Source organism: Branchiostoma lanceolatum, chromosome 2, assembly GCF_035083965.1.
Source record: "Branchiostoma lanceolatum isolate klBraLanc5 chromosome 2, klBraLanc5.hap2, whole genome shotgun sequence".
NCBI classification, from domain to species: domain Eukaryota; kingdom Metazoa; phylum Chordata; class Leptocardii; order Amphioxiformes; family Branchiostomatidae; genus Branchiostoma; species Branchiostoma lanceolatum.
In genome coordinates, this window is record NC_089723.1 from 37,436,136 (window position 1) to 37,463,256 (window position 27,121).

At 41.9% G+C, this 27,121-nt stretch overlaps 1 protein-coding gene across 3 annotated transcripts in view; it reads right to left on the reverse strand.

The window, feature by feature from the left end:
• Nucleotides 1-27,057, reverse strand: part of LOC136428932 (semaphorin-1A-like) — a 43,439-nt gene extending 16,382 nt beyond the window's left edge. For 2 of the 3 annotated variants that reach the window (XM_066418766.1, XM_066418764.1), the window contains exons 1-3: nt 26,987-27,057; nt 17,713-18,369; nt 1,744-1,904 (exon numbers count right to left, since the gene is read on the reverse strand). In XM_066418766.1, the coding sequence (XP_066274863.1) occupies nt 1,744-1,904; nt 17,713-17,860 (309 nt within the window). In that variant the 5' untranslated portion in view covers nt 17,861-18,369; nt 26,987-27,057. Of the gene's footprint in view, nt 1-1,743; nt 1,905-17,712; nt 18,370-18,736; nt 18,896-26,986 lie in introns of those variants that run through there. The other variant, XM_066418765.1, reaches the window with a different exon arrangement.
• Between the last annotated feature and the right edge of the window lie 64 nt (nt 27,058-27,121).

Here is a 27,121-nt window from a genome sequence, read left to right on the forward strand (position 1 = left end):
AATGGCGTGTTCGTGGTGGGTTTAAGTTTTAGACAAAAGTAGACAAGTGGGTAGGAGGGAACAAAATTCTGCGGTGGTTTCAAGTTCATGGCGAAGAGCTTACAACGAAAACTGCGAACACAAAACCACCGCGAGCATTCACAGTACATGCACTCTGGGTACTAAAAGCGGTCGAATCTCAGACTGAGGACGAAGCATGACGTTTTTTCGTTGGCTAGTGCAATGTGGCTTCATTACTGCTCGCGTATTAAGTCAAGCACAATTCGGGTCGCCCCTACTCTTCTTGATAAGTGTGTTGGGTTCTTTTTTTTACGTGCAGAGGTTTGATGCTTGAGGTTTATGCCTGAAGCTGCCTCATACACAGGGCCGCCGTCTTTATGTCACCATCCAAAATGACGAATGCAATCCCTTACAACATGTCCTAGCTGGGACCAACCCTAGGATAGAACTCCGGCCCACGGCTCCACAGAATTTGATCCGTACGGCCAAGCAGAGGGGTTGTGTTACTGCTTGCGGCATGGGGACATGCTGGTACTACGTAGTATATAATGCACATGCTATGTCATGGTTATACTACACGTACCACCTTACCATCACTGTTTCTGTCTGTATGTACATAACACAGTTGGCACATCAGATCCAGTAAAGCTGCTTGTACTCAAAGTTGCTCGTTAAAAGAGTTCTAGCAGCACTAATGACAGAACTCCTAATGAAGAGAGCAGGGTGTCAACATTAATGGGTACTAGGGGGCCATATGTCAAATGTAATGATGACAAGCTATGTCTAGCATGCCTTGTTATCAGATTGAAGAATGGCTTTTGTTGTAGGAGCTGTTGCACCATACCACTTCTGGGTTTTGCTTCTACCGAACTTGAACAGACATTTGTTTCAAATCCTTGGTATTACCTTCGCCAAGAAGGTTATGTTTTCAGTAGTGTTTGTATGTTTGTTTGTTTGTTTGTGGTTTAGCAGCATAACTCAAGAAGCTATGAATGGATTGTCATCAAATTTGGTATGTGGTTAGGTCAATCAAAGAATGATAAGGTTTTGGACCAGGACTTCCTACTAGAAGGTACAGGGTAATAGAACTTCAGGTTTTTTAAACTCTGGACACGCTATGGTTACAATTGTCAGGTGGTACATAGCTCGTGTGCTCAGGAATAAGTGACAGTTTGGGCCCTCTAGGAAAGTACCTTTTGATTATCTTGAACTTCAATGTTTTGATTTGATTCGGTCTCTTACATGTATCATACCTCTTGTTTTTCTCTTGTTCATTTTTTGTATTATATTGTATTGTATTGTAGTTTTATTGTGTATTTGTTGAGGAGCCGGCCCTGTAGAAAAACCAGGTTTCTGTTGCCGGCTCCTCACAGATTTGTTTTTTAATCTGTAAAGCCGAATAAATAAATAAATGTATGATATCAGACTGTAGCAGCTGCTCCCAGTTGGGGAGTGGTAGGGAGCAAAGTGGAGGGAAGGTCTTAAATGTGTGACAAGGGATTTATCTTCAAGTTCAAGGTTTCTTACGATAACAGACTGTAGCAGGTGCCCCAGGTTGAGAGCAAACATGAAGGGAGGTCTTGAATGTGTGATAGGGATTTTATCTTTAAAGTTAAAGTTGAATGTTTCTTATGATATCAGACTGTAGCAGCTGCCCCAGGGTGGGGAGTGGTAGGGAAGGTCTGACACGTGTGACAAGGGATTTATTTTCAAGTTCAAGGTTTCTTGTTCAAGGTTCCTTACGATATCAGTCTGCAGCGGCTGTCCCAGGTTGCTGAGTCGTCTGGAGTAGATCCGACCCCGGGCTCCGATGTAGATCAGGTCCTTCTGTTCGTCCAGTAGGAGCTCGTGGTAGTCTAACGGCTGCATGCTGTCAGAGAACGACTTCATGTCTGGACCCAAATCTGCACAGGGAAAACACAAAGAACAGTTGAGATGTGGTGGTTGGAAAGTAGAAATGTACTTTTTCAATTGCATTTTATTGTATTTGATTGGGAAGCTTATTTATTGCCCTTTGACTTGACTACAATGGTACCCCGTTTTCTATGATCATTGTACATTCATGGGTTGAGCACTATGCTGAAATTTCCCGCAATCATAATATATTCATAAGTCTGTTAATTCCTATTGATTAGCATTACTTGTATCTGTTATATCTAACTAATAGTTATACATCACTGGAAAGCTTGTAAATTTTCCTTTAAAATGGCACCATATTTGTTATGATCATATTTGCACAATAACCACCACCATGACTGAATTGGTAGGACTATAAGAGGGTTGTCCCAAAAGCAGTGCTAAAACACTCCTGCCATCATCATTAAAATGTTTTCTTTCATACTCAAACTCGGTCATGGTGCAAAACGTCAGGCTGAAACACTCCGCAAAGTGTCTATGTGCAAGTACTCAGGCATACTGACAATATATTGTACCCTTGGGATCTTAAAAGCAAAAGTACCCACCACAATGGCAGGAAGCTAATGGTGTTTTCATTGATTCAGAGATAAAAAATTCAGCTGACATTGAGGCAAGCACGTGCTTAAGTGAGAGGAAATTGAATTAACCAGAAACAACCAGAGGAAACCAAGTATGATGTAACCTCCACACTATAATCTCATTATCACCTTATATGGACACACGCTGTGACCTTTACAGGCAAGGTCAAGTGTCGGAACAGGGAAGTTCCTCTCAGGCTTGGCAGACATTGTCTAAATTGTTTTAAAAAGTTGGTACTAGCCACATAAAAGAATTTCACTGGAGGAGCGAACAAATATTTGACATATCGCTCAACAAATTTCTATGGTTGGAACCGGGAACCAGGCTTGGTAGACTTTATCTAAATCGTTTCAAAAGTTGGCACTAGACTTTACATCCCCTTTCATGATGATGATGATGATGATGATTTTATTCGATAAGGAACTCGCGGGCAACACAACCCAAATTTTTCCACTAGAGGCAGTGACCACTTAGGAACAATATGCATGTATTTGAAAAACTTTTAAGAAATTAATTTTCGATACAGATGAATGTATTCTTATTTTAAAATTCTGTTACTGGTTCCAATACTTTTTTCAAACATCGGCACAGAAAAAGATGCAGAGTCTTACTAATCTATCAAGCAAGCAACTCATAAGCTCGGGCTTGGCAGACATTGTCTAAATCGTTTTAAAAAGTTGGCACTAGCCACATAAAAGACTTTCACATCCCATTTCCACTTAAGTGTGCAACCACTAAGAGACCAAATATTTGACCGATTGCTCAACGAAATTCATGGGAAAAGAACAATTGGTTTAACTTAAGTCAGATGGGAGAAGGTGATTCATTGCATTACTACTGTAAATCTTGAGATGTTTGCAGTGGTTTTATTTTCATGGTGACCTCTTCACTGTGAATTCATCCCACCACAAATATGCATTTCCAACGTACATGTACACATGTATTATTATTCGGCCAAAGAATTGTGTCAATCGTGACTTGAAAACACTTTGAAATCTTCTTTTCTCTTCTATTCTATCGAGAAATTAAGTCCTTGCAAAAATAAATGAATTTACAGTATTGCTATACTCCTGTGCGTGATATCCGATGTAAGCAAAGTATTCAGTACCTGTTATAAGTTTCAAGGCGCTTAGGCAAGTTTAAGCCCAGCCTATACAGAGACGAATATTTGCTCAAATGTACAATTAGTGGCAACAAATCCAGGCTGTAGACTTGTACAGGTGTGTCTTATCTCCATCAGACTTAAGCCAGGAAAACAGCTTTGCAGTATTAAAAATCTGCACGCTTCAAGGAGCAATTTGCCTTAGGGTTCATTCCCAACAACATCATTAGTTCTTTTCCAGTGGAATTCAAAACACCATAAGCCTTTTAAAGCCCTGCACCGGTTATTTGTACAATGAGCAAGGGTCACATGTTGTGTCTACAACACATGTCGGCATTTACACATGGCTGTACAGTCAAACCTGCCTAAGAAGACCACTCATGAGGGGACTGATGAAATCTGGTCTATGTGGACAGGTGGTCACTATAGACAGGACTCTTATGTGTCAATGGGAAAAATTATGTAAGGAACTACTAAAAAGTGGACACATTGGCCAGGCGGTCCTTATGTAGAGGTGGCCACTTTCGCAGCTCTGAGTCTGACTGAACGATTTTTGAACGATTTGTTTTTGACACAGCTAAGAAAAACATATTGTGATGGAAGTCTGCGCATTAATCGGTAACTTTTGAGGACTTGTGCAGAAGGTACCATCAGCATCTGAGTGAAATTTTTGAATGCCCCTCGCCTGTAACCTGGGTGCCTACCTACTTACTTTTCTCTGGATCCCATAATCCCTCTTATGAGCTTACTACTAGTACATAAAGGGGAAGAGCAAGCAACATCTCCCTGTAGAAATATGCCCTGCTACTGAAACAGCAAGGAAACGTATGTGCCAGTACATTTGTAGGCACTACAAGGGTCTAAACTAACTTAAGAGCGAGGGAACAGTGGAAAACCTACTAGGATGGCACCCAGGTTACCTCATACGCACCACATGAAAACCACAGTTTTGGGGACACATCTGTATTTGGGTTGTTTCAGGGGGAGGACTAACAACTAGAAGAAACATTTACCAATTTATCACTGTCAAGAAAACGCCAAAGCCACATGTTGCTGTGTTTGTATTGCATGTATGGTCTTTCTTTCCTTTCCTTCCAGCTGACCTCAGACTGAGAACGAAGCATTGCGCTTTTTCGTCAGTTATATATAATGCAATATGGCTTTCGCTAAGGCTCGAGTAGGCACACCGGGCCACCACTACTCTTCTTTGGATATCAGTCACTTTGGCCATTTACCAACTCAGCCGGAGACAAAAAGACTTGGCCAAGTCGGAAAAGTGTAGGAAAGGATAGATGTGCACACTCTCGTCGTCTGGTCAAGACTGGATGTAGGAGTACGTGGGCTCCTGCCTTTATTGATCAGTAATCAGACACAGATGTCTACTCACTATGTGGTCTAAGATCCTATGTCCTACACCCCTCACCGCCGGGGGGTAGACGACGTCCCCGTCGTCTGTTACACAAATTCAATAAAGTTACAAAAACAGGATGTATCAAGTCGTTACTGGTGTCCTAGTGTCTGTGACATCGACAAATAGTTGAGAAAATGGTGGGAAAACAGCAGGTCCCAGCGTGTTACTATTTTGACAAGTGCTTGGTATTGCAGTTCTAGCGACAAGCTGGTAATGACATAAGTTGACGGACTACTGCAGAGAAAATCGTTGAAGCACAAACAGATGGAGAACATTGTATTTTTAGATATTACATAGCACAGTAATAATTCCCAAGCAGGGCAGATTGATCCGAGACCAGGAAGCTACATCGTGGTCTCCAGGCAACAACCAAAAAGTACTTCTAGTAGGTAGATTTGGCCCGCAGGCAGTCGTCCTATCTAACTAGGCAAGCACATACAATTTCAACATCAACGTATAAAACAAGAAAGGTTTGATAAGGCGTAATCGTTACCCGTAGGCGTACGAAAATGGACCAGGTCAACACCTAACTGTTACATACAATTCGTGTACGGTACCTTATTCAGAACCACAAAAGTTCGTAGGTCTTATTTTACGCGGCAAAAGTTCAGTGGTCTTCCTGGAACAAAGGAGAATTTCTTTAAAAGTCCGCAGTGAGGATCGCACGGGTCACGTCAGGTCGCAAAGTTCAGATGTTGTCATGAACAGCGGAGTCTTAGCGGCAAGCTTCGGCGATATGGCGTAGCGGGGTTCTCATGCTGGGCCATGGGGTCGTCAGTCGACGATCGGCGGCGCGAGGCTCAGCGAGGCTTCTACGGTCCGAGGTCTGGTCTGCACACGTGGCGACCGGCGGCTCTGGCTTCAGCGACGGCAGGCAGAGATGGCTGGGACATGGCAGGCGTGGTTGGCTGGCCGGATGGGTTAGAGGACAACATGCGGGCATGTTGGACGGTCCAGCTGGGTCTGTTGGCGGTGCGATGCGGCGGTAGGCGGGCAGACTACATCTAAACGAACGGCTAGGCAAGGCGGCAGGCTGGGGTAGGCGGTCGACGTGGCAGTCGGGCAACGCAGCACGGGCGACGGTCTCTCGGGGAGCCGATGGTCTCATCACCGGGCGATACAGGAGGCATGGTAGCGGGCCAAGGCTTTAGGATGGCGTCTTAGCGCGGGTTCGGCCGCTCGAAAGCGGCAACACACCGCTGTCCACCAGTGTAGGAAAGGATAGATGTGCACACTCTCGTCGTCTGGTCAAGACTGGATGTAGGAGCACGTGGGCTCCTGCCTTTATTGATCAGTAATCAGACACAGATGTCTACTCACTATGTGGTCTAAGATCCTATGTCCTACAAAAGTACTGATTTTGTCCTGATCCCCTTTTCTTTTCTCAATGTTCTTTTTAGCAGAACAGGCCCTCCAGCAATAGCCTATGTGCCATCCCAGCCAGTTGGACAAAAGCTAAACTAGTAGGATGGCGTCCGGGCTAACCCGACAATGGTTTTCTCAATCTGCAATACATGTACCTAATGGCTAATGCAAATTGCAATACAACTTGCATTGGCAAATATGTCAAGACAACATTCTGCAGTGTTTACATTGCCTCGACTTGGCTTGAGTCAAGGGTACACCCTTATCTATAATCTAAGTGTTCACCAATCATCCCCAAAGAAACAAGTGTTTTCAGTTAGGGTGCTGCCCACATACAAGTTCTTGTCTTCACATCTGGAGACTGTAGCTTGTAAACTGATGAGGACACATGAGTAAGATCCATCTCCCTGACAAGGTGCCAAGTACACACCCTGGACATGCATGTGTCTGTGGATAGTGAGTCATTTTGACTCCAGCCTGGTTTTTATCATGTCAGCAAAATAAAAGAAAATACGTTCAAGTGTCTCATAAAAGCTTTTTTTTCTTGAAATGAATGAACACATTTTGAATTTGTAGTCAGGTTGGTCATACAATACTTGACCATTGACCAAGTCAAAATGAAAGGAGAAAATCTTTCAATAATCATCACTACTGAAAGCTAAGCTCCAAACATGATGTTGGGAGGCTAAATTGTTACTTTTTCCTATCTGACTAATTCTGGATGCCTTGTATCATACGGATTTCGCCTCCCGAAATATCTGTTGGATATTGTAGGAGGAGCAAATGAGTCCCTAAGGTGTCATAATTAAGATGAAAAATTTCAAATCTAGATTGCACACTAACAATGCAATCCATCACTGCACTTTGCATGTACAGTAACTGTTCACGAGAATTTTTAACCAGCCAGCTTAACTTCTAGATCTAGATGTAAATGCTAGGTAAAAGAGTATATTCAACCAGCCAGCCAAATTTCAACATGTCAAGTCACCAAGTTCTAGATGTAAATACATTTTGTACATTTGTGTACCTTTAAATTAGGCAATTCACAGTTGAGAGAAAAACAAAACATTCCATGCCCTACTGAACCATACTAAACACCTTGCGTCACTGTAATACCAGGATGTAACACAGTAGCAAATTTTGGTGGTTGGTTTACAAGAGCTTGTGGTGACCCCCTGTGGTGGTGAGTCCATCTTCATTTTCTGCCCCATTTACTGTATACATTATCAACAGGCCATGTCTGACATGATAGCCTGGGTGCCATCCTATTACTACCAGGGCTCCTACATACCCTAAAAAATATATATATATTTTTTTAGCGAGTGTAGGAATGAACGTTGGGCCTTCCTCTTTTGCTTCAACAACTAGGCACTTTTGTTTAGATTTGTATAACATCTTTAGAGTTGACTTTACGACTGTAAATCTTAGTAAAACCTACAGTATGCAATTTTTCTTCATAACTAATGGTCGGTAGTCTCGGTACACCAATATGTCTCGGCAAAACATGACAAAGCAAATTGTCTGTAGTCCATTTCTAAGGAAGTCAGCTCTACCTGAAGTTATGCTTTTCCAAGTAGCCAGGTGAACAGGAAATGACATCCGTGAACAGGAAACGACATCACCTTTCTACCTAGAACCCATAATTCCCCTGTCCAATGTCCCTGATGCAGCAAGTTTTGCATGCAACACATGAACCTGTCAGAGACATTGAGGAACAGTCAGATCTTTACAACTTCCGAAGAAGTTTTGAATACACCTAAGGAAGTCTATCAAGACATGTATCTGTCAGACATCATCCTGACAGACTTCCTCAGGTATATTCAAAACTTCTTAGGAAGTTGTAAAGAGCAGGTAATCTGACTTTTCCTCAATAAATGGCCGAGCTTACTACTGTGAATTTATTTATTTTTGTAGGGACTTAATTTTGCAGAAGGAGGGAAAGGAGGTCTTCCCAGTGTTATTCAAGTTCGTAGCTGAAACAATTCTGTATCTGTATGTAGGTGATATAACTGCCCTTTGGCATAACACACCAGCTTCAAGTACCTGGCATTTCCTTGGGGGCATGTTTTGGCCCTGAAGCCTAGGAACTGGCCTGTGTAGGCCTTGGAAACAGTCTGGCAGCCAGGCTATATTGAAGACTGGTCCAAAATACACAGGTCAAACTGAACATTATGGATTCTGGACACATACTGAACTGCTCACAGTGCCATAATGCTTGAATCAGTTGGCAGGGAAACAAACTGCTATAATCCGGGTATTAAAGAGGAACAATAGCAGGGAGAGGCTAGGGATTAGGGGAGCATTCATACAGGTGGTGGGTCATTCACTGTCAAAGGAATAATCCTCTGGTCCTGAATACCAAGGCGTGTTTCCTGGTACAATGAGTCTTTTTGTGTGTGAGCTGGGCAACGGGAAAGGATTCAGCTCTCTTTTATCAAAGAGGTCTTTTACATTCCCACCCAAATTACATCATACAAAATATTCACAGTCCATTATCTTTATTACAATTAAAGGGAATAATGGTTCACACCAGATTCTGTAGTGTGGTTTTATTCACTTTGCATATCCATCCCTGAATAGTTATCCTGTGTAAAATGTGTTCAATGAACAGCTATGGCTCTACACTAGTACAGTCAAACCTGTAGGCCTGTACAAGTGACCACCTCTACATAAGGACCACCTGGCCATTGTGACCACTTCTTGGATAATTTCCCCATTGACACAAGCACATTGAATCCTGTCTAGGAACCACTTGTCTACAAAGACCAGCTTTTATCGATGCCCAAAGTGGTCTTCTTGGGCAGTTTTGACTGTACCTGACTGATAAGAAGCTAACCAATCACATGTAACCACTTGTCTTCTGTTACCATGAACCTCCAGTCCTGCCAAGTACCAAGTCAGTCATCGTTAGCAGTTCTGACAAACTGTTTGGCTGACTGCTCTTAGCTAGAAGCTCATGTGTTTTTCTGGCTCCTTAACAAAACAAATCTTGCCATATGTTTAGTTTAGGCTACAGGACTGATACCATCTACCCAGGATATGCCCTAGATCTCAAATTGGTCATAACATTTTTCTTTAAAAAGTTCTAATGTGGTACGTCATCTTACAAAGCAGTCAGCGGCCTGGAACATGTTTTAGAAAAAATTCCACTAAAACATGTTATCTGGACAAATACTGGCGACACTACCAATCCAGGGCTCGAAATAATGGGAAATTGGCTTGTTGGGACGGAAAAAATTCAATCACGTGATCTTACATTTAGCAGTTAACGGCCTGGAACAGAGGTTGTCTTGAGAAAACATTCCATAAAACATGTTACCTAGACAAACACTGGCAACAGTACCATCCCAGGGCTCAAAATGCTGGGAAATTTGCTTGTTGGGATGGAAAAAATTTAACCACGTCCATTCAAAAACCTGAACTTTGTAACACAAAATATATGAAAATGTATATACGTCAGCTTAAAACATTACAACAATGAAAATTAACATGGGTTCCTAAACAATGAGTGGGACAGAAAAAATTTAATGCTGGTGACAGCCCTGATCCAAAATAGCAAGCCAACCTTGCTAGTCCCTCAAATTTAATGCCTTTTCCTCAGGAAGGATACTGGTGAGCTAGCCTTCAAGTGACCGGCTATCCTTAGGTCCTGCTAGAACATTTATAGATCATGACTCATGTTGTTCTTTTTAAACCATCAGACCTGATTTGATCAACAGGATTATTTACTTAGAGAACAATAGAGAAAAGCTATGCTGAAAAAAGTCACCCGTTGTTTGCTTCGCCAAAAGGAAAAGGAGACACAGTATGTTACAGAAAAAGAACAGGAACTATGACAGACTTCAAAAGTGAAAGAAGTACATTGATACATGAGGATAGTGAACAGCAATCTATTACATAGAGAACATACATGAGTTTGAAACCAAAAGGAGAACTTTGATACGTCGATGAAGGTTAGGTAGTAGGAATTAATGAGGATACATAAGATAACAGTTACTCAAGCAACTGGATAGAATTTGGAAATATTTCTGTTAGCATTCTTTCAGTCACTCATGAAAGACAGTGGATGCTACCTGAAACGTCTGACCATTTCCAAATTCTATCCAGTTGCTTGAATAACTGTTTTCCCGAAGAACTGGTTCAAATTCCTCTACGCACATGTATGTTGGGCACCTCTCCAAATAAAGTAGTTGTTAACTCAATAACTGTTTTCTTCTTTTTTTAGGTTACCCCAGCAACCATCAAACAATCTTGGCTGCTGCCTCCTTTGCTATTTAGATGGGAGCCCCCTTTGAAAGGCTTTGCCACCGGCTTTGACTACCGGGAGCTCTAGGGAAAATGTCATGCTTTTCACGAAACCTCGCGCATACCGTATTTTGTCTACACTGCAAACAAGGAACAGTATTCTCCGTATCCAAAAATAGCCGTTTGAGGAAGTTGTTGGGAGAGGTGGTGGGTGGGGTGGACGTTGTGGGAGGCGAATTGTGCGTCAGCCAACACTACAGCACGACTTTCCCCTTTCGGTTTCCCTGAGGGAAGAAAGCGGGCTTTATGCAGCCTTCTTCTGAAGTGGAATTAGCTACGACCCGGTGACCTCGGTCTCATAATTAGGCCTCTCTCCGCAGACCTCTGGGCCAGGCAGAAATTGCAGGTTTCATGTTGATGAGGTCCATTTCCCCCTGCTGATTGGGTTTCTCTTACCATTAAATCATTTTTGCACTAAAACATTTTGCTAAAATGTGTAAGAAATGTGTTCTATTTATCAGAAAAACACCAATGAAGTCTATTACACCTATTATTGTTATCAGATGCAGACATTGTTGTTGACAAATGATAATATTACAAATGTAAGTTAAACTTGTACACAAATATCATAAGTGAACATTTCGTAACTTCTTCAATTCATAGACTTTCCATCTGAAACATTTTCAAGGTAGACCTAAGCGTACATGCATATCAGTATCACATACTGAAAGACAAAATTATTTGCCTGGTATCCATCCCTATTATAGCTCTTTTTTCTTCTCTCTCTCTAGATCTATTTGCAGAGAGGAATGAAAAAGACTTGGCAGCTATTATCAAGATGGATTCCAGCCTACAAAAACTCATCACCATAGCCATCCCCATATACACATGTACAACAAAAGAGACACAGAATAATACTAGAAAGGCAACATTTGCGAGCAAATACAGCATGTTTAGCCATACTCCTCGCCATGCAAAAAATGGACTCTCCCAAAATAACAATGGACCATTCTAAAATACTTGCACTAAAAAAATGAATCACCCCAGTCCAAAATTGAGTCTTCCAGTAGCACCTCAACACAATACGGACCAGTCCACAACCATATCCACTAATTGATTAACAAATACACTTCTGCTAAAAAATGGACTTTTTCATAATCATTCCAGCTCAAAATTGAAAAATAATTAAAGAATCCTCCCCTTGCAAGAATGGGATATTCCGTGCCATTTCCATGTAAACCAGTCGAAAAATATCCGCTGAAAATTACACTCTTGCGCATAATCAACCCAGTTCAAAATTGAATTAAAAAAGATCAACCCCAGGGAAGAATGAAGTTTTCCATAGTATACATATGAAGATTTGACAGGAGACGAAGGAAATGACCAAAAACAACATATTTGAGTCAATTCAAAGTCACCGAGAGGGTTTTAGTATAATATTTGTAATATGTTTGAACTATTTTGATTAAAAGAATGTCTAAGTCACAATAGTTCTAAAGTGTTCAAACAATTAGAATTGAAACTTATAACATGTTTGAACTTATTTCACATACGTTGGAAACATTTCGAACGTAACTACACAAAAATCTCTTTATTTAGAACAGTTTCAAACCATCTATCCAAATGTTTCAATGTTCGAACAATTTGTAACAAAAGATTTTCACAATTGCCCTCATAAACGAAGGTGCTAAGTCCTCCTGTGTGTTTCTGCCTATTTTCGGTGGCCGCGCTAGACCACCAGCGGATTTGTTTTGACGGAGCGTCACCCGCGCGCGACGATGTACACTGTTCGGCACCGCTAATATCCGGCATTTTCCCACTCCAAAACACTCCACAAGACCCACGTTTTTAGTGTTTTGCCTCTTGTGCAACACGATTCGATTTGCATTACTAACGGGACGAAAATGATAGAAAAAATCCACCCCGTCCCGGCGTCCGTCCCAAAAACATGAACGACATGAAAATATATTTTCTTACAGATTCAATCACGAAAATCAACAGCATGGGATTCCAAATTTTCGCAACGGCCGACCATTTATCATGGCTGAACTTCCTTCCAAGGCGTGCGATAGATAAACATTCCCGGCACATAATAGTCACTAGTACCAGACTAACGCAAGCTCATGATGATAATAGGGAGAAAGTTTGTCAGTGAAGTTTGGCCACCAGAGGGTACATTCATTTAACGTTACAAGCTAGCGCAAAGGGGCGAATCATTGACCTTACCGGGGACTGACTCTACTGGCCATACGCCCGTACGTAGGACATGTAGGAAGGCCTGGTGGTGGACGCTACACATCACGGGAGACGCGTGTTGGTCCGAGACAGACAGCGGCGTGCTTTCGATCGCGTAGCGGCGACGCACCGCTGCGACAACGTGCCGGACCAAAACGCCTGTTGCGCGGCATGCCCCGAATCCGTCTACCATTGCTGAATGTAGCCCGATTCATAGAGGTCTATTTTGTAAGCATTATTTCATGTACCCCTCAGCGTGAGAATTCCTTGTGCAACACTTCGCTACATTATATGTTTACGTTTCCCCGCGCACCGCCTACCACCCGCCTTTGATCATGTATGAAGTCGGCGGCAGAGAGAGATCATCAATCAATTTTGACAGGAGTGTCGCGCCAGTCTGAGGAGAAACGATCTCCCGTGTTGTGTTGAAGAATTTGGAGTTTGAAAATATCTGGAATAACTAATGCTAGAATAAACATTCACAAAATCATTGATTTAACTTGTTTTCTGTTATAAAATTTCCTAAACTGCAATTTAACCACTGAGTTTAAGGGAACATGGTGTTTTCCCGATAATCACGTTAAATGTTTATGTCCGGTCTTTCCTCCTCGTAAGCAAACTTCCAGCTTGGCCAGGTGCAAGGCACTCGGGGTCAACGACCTGTAGGTCATATGTAGTATTGAAAGTGACAGAAGTGGCAAATATTGTCAAGAAAGCCCAAAATAAATCGTTTTGAATATATGTATGCCAAAAATGGGAATGTAGTCCTTTAAATATTTGTTCAAGCCACAAATACAGCAAATTTCAGGTCATTCGGTTGAAATACCAGGGCGCAGGAGGCCAAGATATGCTAAAAATAGCATAAAAACCTCAATAAAATCACTTTCAAGGTCAATATCAAAAAAAGGAAAAGAACGTACATTGGTTTTTGCCTACATTACCTCTGTACCAAATTTCAGGTCATTTGGTCAAAAAATTACAGAGATGAATCGATTTGAAGATTTGACAGGAGAAGAAACATGAGAGAAAACAATATGTTTAGCCATACTTATGGCTAAACATAAATAGTCCTTTAAAAAGATTCCTTTCCTGGGTCGGCCATATTGTGGCCACAGCAGTGTCCAGGAATTTTCTCAAACTCCTGCTGCGCGAAAGTGTGCATTCAGCCTCCTATTCACAAACGACTTATCTCCAAGCAGATGTGGCTACTTACAAAGGAAAACATGTACCACCAGAGAGACATAGAAATGCAGCAAAGGCTACAAAAGACCCACAACAAATCCAGCCCGATTGATAAATCTGCTAGGAGAGAGGTGAACAAATAAAGAGAGAAAGATGTAGAAACACAAAGGCCCAAAAATATATCAGAGGAAAGTTTGTACTTTGGCGCACACAATTTCAGGGAGTGAACAGGGTCAGGTGCAAGTTTTCACCCCAGCCTTCTGTTTTCATGATTTTTTTTTTGCTAAAATTTAAAAGAAAATCTGTTAACTAAGAAATTAAATTGGTGTGGCCTAACCTTTATTTACAGCAATGGTGCCATTATTTGAATGGGTTTGTTGCATGTAAATTGTAAAGCTCATTGGTTGGTTATACTCTTAGGTTTACTGTATGTCTTTCTTTTGTATCAACCTTTCCCATATCTGGACTGAGAGTACAATTAAGGATATTCCAGGGGGGACAATTAGGCACGGACCATGGAAGTTAAACATGATAACACGATGGGGCATACGGAACAGGCATTATTGATCTCCAGATGGATTTTAGCTTGATCACATTTTGGGAACATCCATTTATTTTCTAGCAAATCGAGTTATTGCTAAATTGACTACAGCCTTTCAGAAGATGCTGATTGGTCCCTTATTCGACCTTATTCAATATTCTAGATCATCGAATTAACGAGAAATATAGGCAGCTTTTATTGAGAAGTAGGCTTCATTTATATGTAACTACAGTGTCATTTCTAGAAAACTGGGTCATGTAATTTATAAATCAATAAAACAGATCAGTGAATGTTACCGAGGTAATATCCCATTATTGGCATTATTGGCATTATTGCCCAAAATTCATCTTTGGGAATGCAATAATGTAGGTATTATAATGTAGGTACACTTGTACTGGTGCACCAACATAAAGAAAAAATAAGTGGTTTCAACTCTAAATTCTATAACTTCAAAATTCCGAACAAAAATGGTTTTATTTTAATTTTTCCCTGATACTCAAATGTCAAGAATATATTGTCTATCTATAAGTGTACAATAGTACCTTTACCCAAGTAACACTAAACAAGTGTCTAGGTGTACCAGACTACCAGTGCACCAGTCAATCAATCAATCATCCTCAGGCATCAACTGCTGATGCATGGAGGATGTAGACAACTTGCTCCAGGACTCAGTAGGAGCACCTAGTAGGCTACCCACAGTCAGAAATTAGGTGCACATCTCCAATTTTGGTACTCTCCAAGCAGAGCTAGGGTTTCGGCTGGTTTTTAACGTGTTTTTAGGCGTTTTTGTCATGCCTTCTACTTTGTCATCGTTTTTGTTGTGTCGCAAACCCAAGCTCTGCAGGCAGACGGAAGCTTCAATGCCTAATAAACCTAATCACTCCAACACATAACAAGCGTTTCACAAGTTAGTGCGAAGCGTGCCCGGCCAGGCACGGGATTCCCTCCCCACGCGCCACAGAACTTCTGGCCCAGTCTCACCATGGACATAATCCTCGGTCTATCGGTCGTGGCCATGTTTTCATGCCATGTTCTTACGCTTCCCCTACTCCTTGGCTAACTGCAATTACTTTCGTATGAAAATAATAGCTCAACGTGCAACCAAAGACATCTGGAGTTTACAAAGTCTCCACGATACTCAACTACGATCCAGGCCATTTGGGCCGTCGTACCAGAAGACGATGTACAGCCCGAAATAGCCATAGATTCTCTCATTTTAATCCCCACTGCGGAAATGTCATGCTGTAGTGGGAGGATATCGTTGAATCTCAAAAAGTCTCTAAACTACTACCCACAGATAACGTTACATACAAAACCGAATCAGGACGCCATGTTGGAAAGTCGCTTCATGTCCGTCAGCAAATGACTTGCCTATCGTGACCGCACTTCATTTACACCATCCAAAAACCATCAAAGAACAAAGCACACAAAAATTTGTACAATCCTCTGGTGTCGTGGGGATTTTTTAGTCTCTGTTGGTAGCACTCCGTCGCCAATTTCGCTGGTGTTGTTGAAAGGTTCCGTCCAATCTGAACACAGCGAGCGCCGGCATTGGTAACCGCATGTAACGTAAACAATGCACGTGTTCCCGTTCATAATCCATTTAACGATGCCTGAGATAATGATAATAATAATTACTAGTAATGCAGTTCAAGTTGATACGTAATACATATTTATTTTACATGTCTTGTTCATGCCTCATTGTATTTTTCTTGTGAGGTTTCCAATGGAAATGTACGTTATGATGCTATCAATGATCATGCCGGCGTGGGATCGTGGACACCAGCCTGTCGCATGAATAGGGCAGTCAGCGGGGGACCGGCGCGGCCCGGTGAATGCCGCTCTACACTTGCCGGATGTGTGATAATCCGGGGCAGTAAAATTGTTACCGCTAATGATAATCTAATGGTTCTCGGGGAGGAGTACTGTCACCTTTTTTCAATGGAAGTAAATAGGTTTGCCCCGCCCCGAGGTCAGTGCCTGCAGAGCTTGGGTTTGCGACACAACAAAAACGATGACAAAGTAGAAGGCATGACAAAAACGCCTAAAAACACGTTAAAAACCAGCCGAAACCCTAGCTCTGCTTGGAGAGTACAATTTTGGGTCTACCACACTTGCATAAGCACCCACAATACTGTCTCTAGGACATAGTTCCTCTGTCCTGCTTTTTGCTTACTGGGATGGAAAACTAGTTCACCTAGTCTGTCCAGAAATCTGAACTTCATGACATGAAGTTGATGAAAATGTTTATTCCATTTTAAAATGACAACGAAAATTATCAACATGGGCTCCAAAGCAATGAGCCTGACGGAAACAAATTCAAAGCTGGAGACAGCCCTGGTCTACAGTCAGAAATCAGGTGCACAGATCCAATTTTGGGTTCACAATAGCGCATATGCACCCAGTACTTCCACCCCTGAGCGATGACGCTCCGGCCAGATTTTCCCATCAGCGGGGATTAGAGGGAGATTGTCCCACAACAAAGACAGGAGGAGAGGGGTCTGAAAAGGAGACAAAACCTGAGCATGCCCCCCTCCCACCCCATCATTGTACACAAAGGTGTTTCCGAATGCTACAAATTCATCCATTTTCACAGGGACTTCATTATAATTGTAATTTTGTGATAGAAGGGAAAGGAGGTTTTCGCAGTGTTTTGAGTGCACTGTACAATACAGTAGTATGGACTATGTACAGTGTATTATATTTACATTGAAAATGTATATTCAAGCACTGTCATGAATGTGCGGCAAGAGAACATTGTGAAAGTGTAAAAATAAAACCATTGCAAACATTTCAAGATTTCCAGTACTAAGAGCACAAGCGAGCATCTGTTTAGCATTAAAAAAATCACAGTATAAGAGCATATTAACTCTTGAAGATGCAATGTGAAAATGGGGGAACATAGCATCACCAAGGTATCTGTGCTACACTTATCAGGGACACTGTGACTAAAAATTGCAGTGTTTTCATACCCTATTGTTTATCAATTATGTGAATGTGTCGTGCCAAAAAGCGATGATAAAAATCACAAAAGACACGACACATTTCTGTCCTGTACTTGAGAATGGCCTAAAGCATTATGCATACCCAGCTGTTCAAAGTGTATAGAGTATAGCTATCACAACACCTACGTACCTTCTGTCACCCATAGCGGCCTTGTGTCCGTTATTTGTGCGTAGACATGTCCGTGGTGAAACAACACCAGCATCAGCAAAACAGTTCTGAACGGTCGTGTCCTCGACATTGTGGTACTCTGGTCTCTGTTAGTTGTTGGCTGGTACATTATAGCTATCACTGGCTCCACCTTGGCAATGCAGGAAGGACCATATATGGTAGGAAAAGCAGACTACAGCTGGGCTGTGAACAGCTTCCGTTATTCTCCGAAGCGTCAGCAAAATTTCAATATTTCCACTGCCGAGGTTCCACCCATGCACATCTTGCTTATTGTTGCGAGGGCATATTGATATGTGTTGACAAGTTCTCTGCAACACTTCCTTTGGGTTGGAGAGAGGAATAGCTGTTCCTTGCTGCCTTCAATCAGTCCATGTCACCCAAGCATACAAGTGGTCTCTTTCCTGCACAACAGATCCAAAACAGGTGTCACGCCAGCACCTATGGGTCAGCAAGTTCTCATGACAACTACCAGGGATCTGTGTACTGTAGTTTGCTAGCAGCTAGCGGTTCCAAATGATCTGCAAACAGCGAATGTGCATTTATGCGCTGTTTCGTCGCCGTTGTCGGAACAATTAAATGCTTCCCCTTTGCGTGAAAGGTGGGATTCGAAGAATAGGTCTGGAAGGGAAAGATAAGGTGTAGTTAGAAAAGGACGATCAGTCACAGTTATCATGATGATCATATCATAACACTCAAAAGTAGGTCAGCGCAAGAAACGTAAACACACAATAGAACAACACAATAGAATTCTTATAATACACACACCTGAAAACCAACTACACACTGCCCTTTTCTATGTAGATACAGTGTAATGCCACTCAGGTAACAAGGACTGGATATTGCTATACATACATATAAATTCCGATGAACACATCAATTCCATGTACTACACTGCAAGAGGAGCTGAAAACAAAACATATGTCGGTACAAAAACTACAACATTGATCCTTTTCGCAAACAAATGCTTGTAGAACAAATTGTTTACCTGCAATGATGCTTAATTACATGACCTCACTGACGGACTTAGAGCTTTAGCAGTGTAGTATTTACGGAGCGATGATTTCACCTAACCGGTAATACATCTATTGTGTCATCATCTGCACAGCCTGGTGTCTCCCAGTCAAATTTACGATGGCACGGAGGTGACCTGTCACTTGAGGGTCCGCATGGAGGGAACCCGACAACAGTTTACGCTGAATCTAGAAGAACCCCTTACGTATTACACTAAAATCAAGGATGGTCTATACGCAAAATTTGGCTGCCTCGCTACGAATCATGTGAATACGATGTCAGCTTTCCCGACAAATTACGGGAAGTCGAAATAGGCTGCCTACACCTTACGGAAAAGGGGCATGCAGGCTAGTCTCTACCAGACTAACCACGCGCCGGCTATGCTGGAAGAATATTCAGGGGAGTTTGGCTGTTGGAGGGATTCATTTGCAGGCGGTCCTACGCAGGCAGAATGTGATCTTCACCGTGGACTGATTCTACTGGCTAATTATTCCTTTTTCTGTCGAATTCTAGGATCTATATGCCTGTAGGAGGGCCTGGTGGAGGCTACATGCAGACCCTCTCTCACATGGTGCCATACATCACCGGGTGCCTTCAGGGGACAGCCCAACAATAAACCTGGGTGCTCCGCCCACTGTTTACCATTACTGGTGTGTGAAAGAGTCCCCCACTATTTACACTGATCCCCATGCTAAACACACAGGGATGCACCAGGTTTGGGACACCGCAGGGGTGTGAATTCCTGCTCATGTGGCACCTTGTTGACACGAGCGTGTTATTGTTGGCAATTTGGTGTAAAATGGGCCCCTAATTGTCGGCTCTGCTCATAAAAGGCAATGAGCCATACAGTTACATAAACATGATGGGGCAACATGATGATAGGCTGTGCAAATGAACTTTGACAGCGTGAACTTTGCTAAAGGTCAGGTCTCGACATGTCTTCACATCAAAAATCACGCCTGTCATAAATGAATGTACAGAAACTCTGTTGTCTTTTTTCATACAAATCTTACTATCATTATTCTTAATTAGTAAACCTAAGCATAATAACTGGCAGCTGTATTGCAATCTATTTCCTGGATAGGAACTCCCTTCTGATTACAATTTTCAGATTTCTGGTGATTGCAATGAGGGCAAATTTAGTCTCATTCATCGCACGATCGTTATAACTAAATGTAACATCGCAAACTGAAGGAACTCTTGGGATAGTCAAACAAAATTCAGCTGTCTTGTTACTGAAAAGGCTCTCTGAAATCATTGTCAACTCAGTGCTGTCATAGCCTGCTTGAAAATCTTACCACATCAAATTTGATAAAATATATGGCGGCCTACGCCAAATGTGACTCCACTAGTACTGTAACATAACCAGGGTGCCATCCGATTCCTACCTGGGTTCCTAGACTCAAGGTGTCCCTACCTGGGTTCCTAGACTCCCTGTCCTGAAAAAATAGGGCAAGGAGTGTTGGTGTCTCTATATGATAATCGGATGGTACCCAGGCTATCCCATATCTGTTACAAGAAAAATGCAGAAGGAAAACTGCAATATTCTGACTCCACCTGGAGCCTTGCCAATCTGTCAGAAGGAGTTAGACAGGTGATGTATATCTGGTTGAAAATGTTACCCCAACAAAATAGTACAATGGCCTGCCACAAATATGTCTGCTGCAAGGAAACAGCAGAAGAAAAACTGTATAATTCTGACTCCATCTGGAGACTAGCCAATCTGTTAGTATGAGTTAGACAGGTGATGTATATCAAATGTAAAACTAATACTAGAGAAATATTTCAGACATGGATGGCGGGCTGCCAGGTTAGAGTGGAAGGTTATGAGTTCTATTAATCATCCTTGATGGAGCTCATTCCATGCTGATGGAGTCAAGCCATACTTTCTTCAATCACACTATAGCTAGTACAAGGTAGACATGCATATTACATTCACAAGGACGAAAAGATTTGTTATGGGGAAGCCCCATCCCTATGTCCAGGGACGTAAATTTGCTTGTGAGAACGGACAAGATTTTGATCCAGTCATCCCTGTGGAGGGACAAAAATATGAAGTTCATGACACGAAAATACACTTTTGGCGCTGGAGAAAGCCCTGGTTATGGGTACCTATCAAACCCAACTTAAGATTTAGACAGAATGATAGGAAATTCACGTTTAAAAAAACTTCTTGAAATGAAATACTGAAATGATTACTAAATACAACTGGTATGCATAACCAACAAAAAGTTACAGTATATGGTAATGGTTGAATAACTTGAGTAAAAGAACTGTTCAAAACTCTCAGACCAAAATCAATGAACACTTGTAATACTAAGTTGTAAAAAGTAGTTACTTTGTAGCCATCATGTAGCAAAAGAAACTGAGATATCTTCAGAAACTTCAAATAAAAAAATTTAAAACATCTTCAGCTGTGGTCTGTATCCATGAGTTGAAAGGAAGAGGTGTGTCTCTCAGAGAACTTCTGTCTAGACCATATAACTTATAAGGGAAATCCCCGGTCGGTGTCATCTGCACAACTGCACAAAGGTTTCACCAGAAGTGTGGATCAGCCAACTGGAGTTCAAACAAACACACGTGCTGACTCATGTGCCTTCAGAACAGATTCATCTCTAGTATCTGTCTACATATAAGTGTGAAAACTTCTACATGTGGAGATCTAGATGGCCTGAGAAAGGCTGAGAGTGACCAAAAAACCCTCGAAACCCTCAAGAGGTAACAAGAGAGCACTTCTTTTCCATAACAGAATGGTCACCTGGTGGAACAACATGCCAAGCACCAAACATAAACAAACTGATTTGAAGCAAGATCACACAAACATATGGGAAAAACATCCAACTACTGTACAACTACTGGACTCCCTACACAGACCGGAAACAAGACATCAAAACCAGAAGTTCTGTTGCAGTACTGTGGACAGTTGCTAGGAGGCCCATTGTCAAACTTGACCTTTGTTTTCCTGACTCCTATCCACAGCTTCTTGAATCATGCTGTCCACAGACAGACACACAAACAGCACCTTCTTGTCAAAGGTAAAGACATATATTGAGAAGCGACCCAAAACAAAACCTAAATCCCCATTCATGGCCAAAGAATCTACTGTACTCTATACTGACTAAATACAACAATAAAGTTACTACTTTTGTTACTCCAAATATCCGGAGGCCGAATGAACCAGCATAACACTAGACAACCATATCTCTAACCTTTGATTATCAACAAGTTTGAACTTTATAATACAACCAACACTGGAAGAAATTGGGACTTACCTATACCTCTAAACCTGGTACAAAAGTCTACCGACTACAGTGACTACAAAACTTTTTTTATCCCTCCCCTCACCTGGCCCCATGTTGTCTGACCCGTGGAGGGGGTCACATGTGCTGTTTCTCCTGATAGTGTATCAGCCTCCCCTGATCAACACCACCAGCCTCACGCCAGCTGGGAGAACACAGCCACATGTTTCCCTTACTGTAATTCACTTTATCTTCACGGTAGCAAAATTTCACAGTGAGGAAAATAGACATTTCACAGTGAGGAAAATAGACATTTTCACTGAACTTTAAATTCACGGGTGGCGGCAAGTAATTTTTACAGAATGGATTTTTTCACGGTGATGATAGTTCACGGTACAGAGGTGTCCGCGAAAACAGTGAACATAAAGTTACAGAGAAAGAAACAGGAATTACAGTAGCCACATGTTTCCCTTATCCAGCTTGGACAAGTCTCCACAAACAGGGCAGTAATCTAGGGAGTTAGGGGGCCATGGCACAACTCCTATTCCTGCTGACAGACTGGTTTCATGTGGACACTGGCTTCCAACAAAACAGATTCTATTACTTTGAAGACAAAAACTGCTCAAGGCAACATGGAGTACAGAAAATTTTGGCAACATCAAACCAAGGACATTATATAATATCCTTGATCAAATGGTATACAGTATACTGGTTGAGAATCTATTTGACAAACAAGGGAGTAATCTAGGGAGTTAGGGAGCCATAGCACAGACTCCAATACCTGCTGACAGAAGGGTTTCATATGCATGTGGACACTGGTTCCTTCCTCTATACAAACAGATCCTAGTATTTAGTAGTATCACTTTGAAGAAAAAAACTGCTAAAGGCAAGGTGGACAGGAAGTTATGGTTTTGGCAACATGGAAAGGTGTACTGATTAAAAACTTTTTGACAGAGACAAATGGCATCAACACAAACCTTGAAAACGAAAGAATAAAACTGCTTACCGACTTGAAATCTGAGAAGTAAAACAATCCAATAAAGACAACAAACCTTGCTACAAACCTTGAAAACCAAAAAAAAATAAAACTGCTTACCAACTTGAAATCTGAGAAGTAAAACAATCCAATAAAGACAACAAACCTCGCTGTGCCCATGTAAGTACTACTACTACTAGTACTAGTAGTAGTGTGGTATTAATGACATGAACCGGATAGAAGCCCTCTAACTTGAAATGTGAGTCATGTTTATATCAAACCTTACTCACCTTGGGAACGTAACCTACCTATGACATGACTCCTAACTGAGGTCAAAGCACCGCCCTAATAGTAATACACGCCTAATTCCTGTCAGCCCAACGTGTCAGTAATAGTGTTTGCCTTGGGGGCTATACCTGTGTTTACCGTATACATGTTTGGGGTAGAGGTCTCGCGTGGTCAGTATGATATGCCCAAAGAATCCAGGATGTCCCACATAAGTATAGGTGCCTTTTGTCGACGTGTGTGCTCGCTGGACAGCCGTCAGTTTGCATTGTTTTGTGTGATTTATGTTCATTACAGTTTCCTAGGTGTGAGCAAATGAAGAGAAAATAGCACAGGGATGTGTCATACAGCCAGGTAAACATCCCTTAATGCTTATACTGGGAAATGAAACGACACATTTCCTGGCTTGGAATACTGTTTGCAGAGGCACTTATGTGCACCCAAAATTGGAGCTGTGAAACTTTTCTCTGTACCTAGAAATTTGTGTACGTAAAGGCATTATTGTGCAAGTATGCAGAACACTCTTGACAGTTAAAAATGAAAAATGTTAAAACCTTGTTCAAAATCTTTAAAGTTAGCAATAGAATTTTAGATTCAAGTTCTAAAGACAGCCAGTAAAGTTTTTTTATTAACTAAGTTTTGCTTAGCCTGAATTCAATCTAGCCTCCTGTGACCGCTTGCCGCCCTGTGACCGCCTTGCAACCCAAGAGGAGGGGAGAGAAACCCCCGGACAGCTGGAGTTTGCGTTATACAGACTAAGTTTTGCTGACATTCTACTTTATTTCAATAAGGGGACCTCAATTTTTTAGTTAGGTACACAAGTGTAACTATTCCAAAAAAAATGCATTTCAATCCCTGCAAAGTATAGACACATTTCCTGTACCACCTGTCCTCAGCTGTGTTTTTTTTACCAGTCATGTCACTGCTGTTGTCACACCTTGGTTACGTCACAGGTATAACAATACGGGTGAGTAACAATGGAGCTCACCCACACAATGTCAACACTGCCACACGCCAACGCAACTCATAGGCAGTACCACGACCCATGGAGACATTCCGCTTTCACAACCACTGGGGAAACCAAATCTTTGAGCAAGCTTTTCTTCTTGGAATAAAAGGAAGATGTAAAATAGATGTTCAGTCAAACCTGTACAAGTGACCACCTCGCCATCGCACATAGGCAGAAACCAGGACCCAGAAGGGGGGCACATGTCAGTGCTTTCAGTTTCACAGGAAAAACCAATTATTTTAACAAAGATGACAGCTTTTTTCTTGGAGTTGGAATAAAGGGAAGGCCAAGTTGAAATAGAAATACTGACTCCGTCTGTCAAACCTGCCCAAACAGACCACTCAGGGGACAACCTGGTCTATGTGGCCTGGACAGGTGGTCACTACAGAAAGGATTCTTAATGCTTGTGTCAAAGTGAAAAATCCACCAAAAGTTTTCACATTGGCCAGGTTTTCCTTATGTTCACCTGTACAAGTTTGACTGTACCATTGGTACTTTTTTAAAATGCTTTTTTTCAATCCTAGATCTGTCAATTATACACATGAGTACTGATGACGTCAGGTTACCATACCAGAACAATAGGAGGAGTATAGTAGTAGTAGTAGTCAAACAATTTCCTTCCAAAGGACTGATCACAAGTTCAAGGCTTGTTCTCAGCAGTGAGACAACATCAAAGTCACCTAGATACGATCTGAGTCATCTGACATTGACAACAGACATCATGTGACTAACAACTGACGCAGGTGGCTATCATTACTGTCAACCTTATTGAATTCCGATACATAAAAACTGACGATCGTTCTGTTGAAATTCAATTAGCCCATCGTACGTGTGACGCGTGATAGGGCCGCTATTGGATTTGTCTGGAAGTGCGTCCGCAAGATTAATGCGTCATCACGATGTAACCTAGTGATCCCAATTCAATTTCCTGTAAGACTTAGACTAGTTAGAGATATGTCTGTCCAACTTTTGCTGTCGTGGCATCACACTGATGATCATTCAGTCTAGCTGACATATATTCGAGTCAGCGGTTAAGCTTAAGGGCGTAACGTTCATGTGTTAAGATGTTTTTGTCACTATATGAATGGTTTATTTCAGAAGGTAAAATAATGCTCAACAGTAGCAGTCAACGGACTGAATTGTTGCTGTAGCATTCACATTAAAATTCATCCACATCATTACACAATTGAATACGAAATCTATGATACAAACACACATTAATTTTTAAAGCCATTAATTCTTTAAGACAATATACAAAGATCTTAGAGATAGACATTACATATACGTATTAAGCAAGCGGACAATGAATGGTACGGCACTGTTGCGATATCGGTTTGTATTGCAACGAGGATCGTTAAGTTTATGCGACGATCTAGTTTGGCGCCTACTAATGTGACCTCTGGTGGATGGCAAAAGGTGTTGGAAATGTACAGATTGACTAAGAGTGTTCGCAAAGTTCGTGACCAGTTGAAGACGACGCGTCTGGAGGGAGGGTAGACCCAAGTGAACACAGGCATCAGTGTAAGACGTGTAGTCCGCGCCCATAATGATCCGTACAGCACGGCGTTGGACCTTCTCGATTCTGTTGCTCAGTGTGGTGGTCAATCCTGAGTGCCAGATAGTAGCGGCATACTCAAGAACTGGGCGAACATATGTGACGTAGACTGTGACGAGATCTTCAGTGGGGATATGGAAGTGTTTCAGTTTACGGAGTAGGAACAGGCGCTGGCTTGATTTGCTGCAGATGGCGTCGACGTGGGAATTCCATCGCAGGTCGTGCTGTAGGAATACTCCCAAGATCTTCATCACTTTCACCTGTTGTAGTTCGATGTTGTGACATAAGACTACCTGATACATGTGTCTCCATGGTACAATGTTATGTTAGATACTAACGTTAGATTTAAAGATAAGTCATGATATTCTGACATGAATTTGAACAGCTACTACTTCACACATGTCCTTTGAGTTTTAGACATGACCTCTCATATATGTTTCTAACAGCAAAATTAGCCTTAACCGTACCAAGATGGGCGTTTAATTTTAAACCTCCTTAAAGGTTAAAAAGCGGCCTAAAATGGAACCAGCCGATTCCTACCTGGCCGAAGAAACTCTACTCTACTCTACTCTACTAAAAGGACAGAAGATGACGCAGCAGCACAGGTGACCCACTTAGCCGTACACAACAACTACAGGTAGGTAAACAAAGTGTGACAGTCACTGCACGCTCTCACTGGGGATTATTGCAATGATATACCTCGGTAAAAATGCTGCCTAGGGTCCTTGTAATATCATCGTTTTCAAAACAAATATTTCTACACCGCAGTAGTAGACACGGTTAACGTTGAAACCAGGTGCATGCGTACCTGCATATGTCACACAGCTGAAACTTCACGTTAGATAAACAAACAGATACCGGCCAAAACGGAGTCAAAATACATCCAGATCCGACCCGCAACAAAGAAAACGATGACTCTGTGAGCCCGAAGACGCTTATCAAGTCTTGAGGCGCACCTTGACGTAAACAAGACTCGGCCAGTGGTCTAACGTTCACGGTAAAAGTTTAGGTTGCACTTTCGAAAATATTCGATCCACAAGAAAAACCTACCTCTATATACCTGGTAAAAAAGTATTACCCTGTGAAACAAAGTAGGTCGTCTGTAGACAATCTGAGGAGACTTAAAAAGTACAAGACGTGAGAATCAAACTTCTTGTTACCTCCTTATTTTCCCGAGACGTTGTGGAAGTCTTGTGCACGTCCGTCTGCCAGGTCAAATTCTGGGTTCCCGTCATGCAATATATAAATATTTCATTACGGACCTTTCCTGAATGTCAAATATCGACCACTCGACC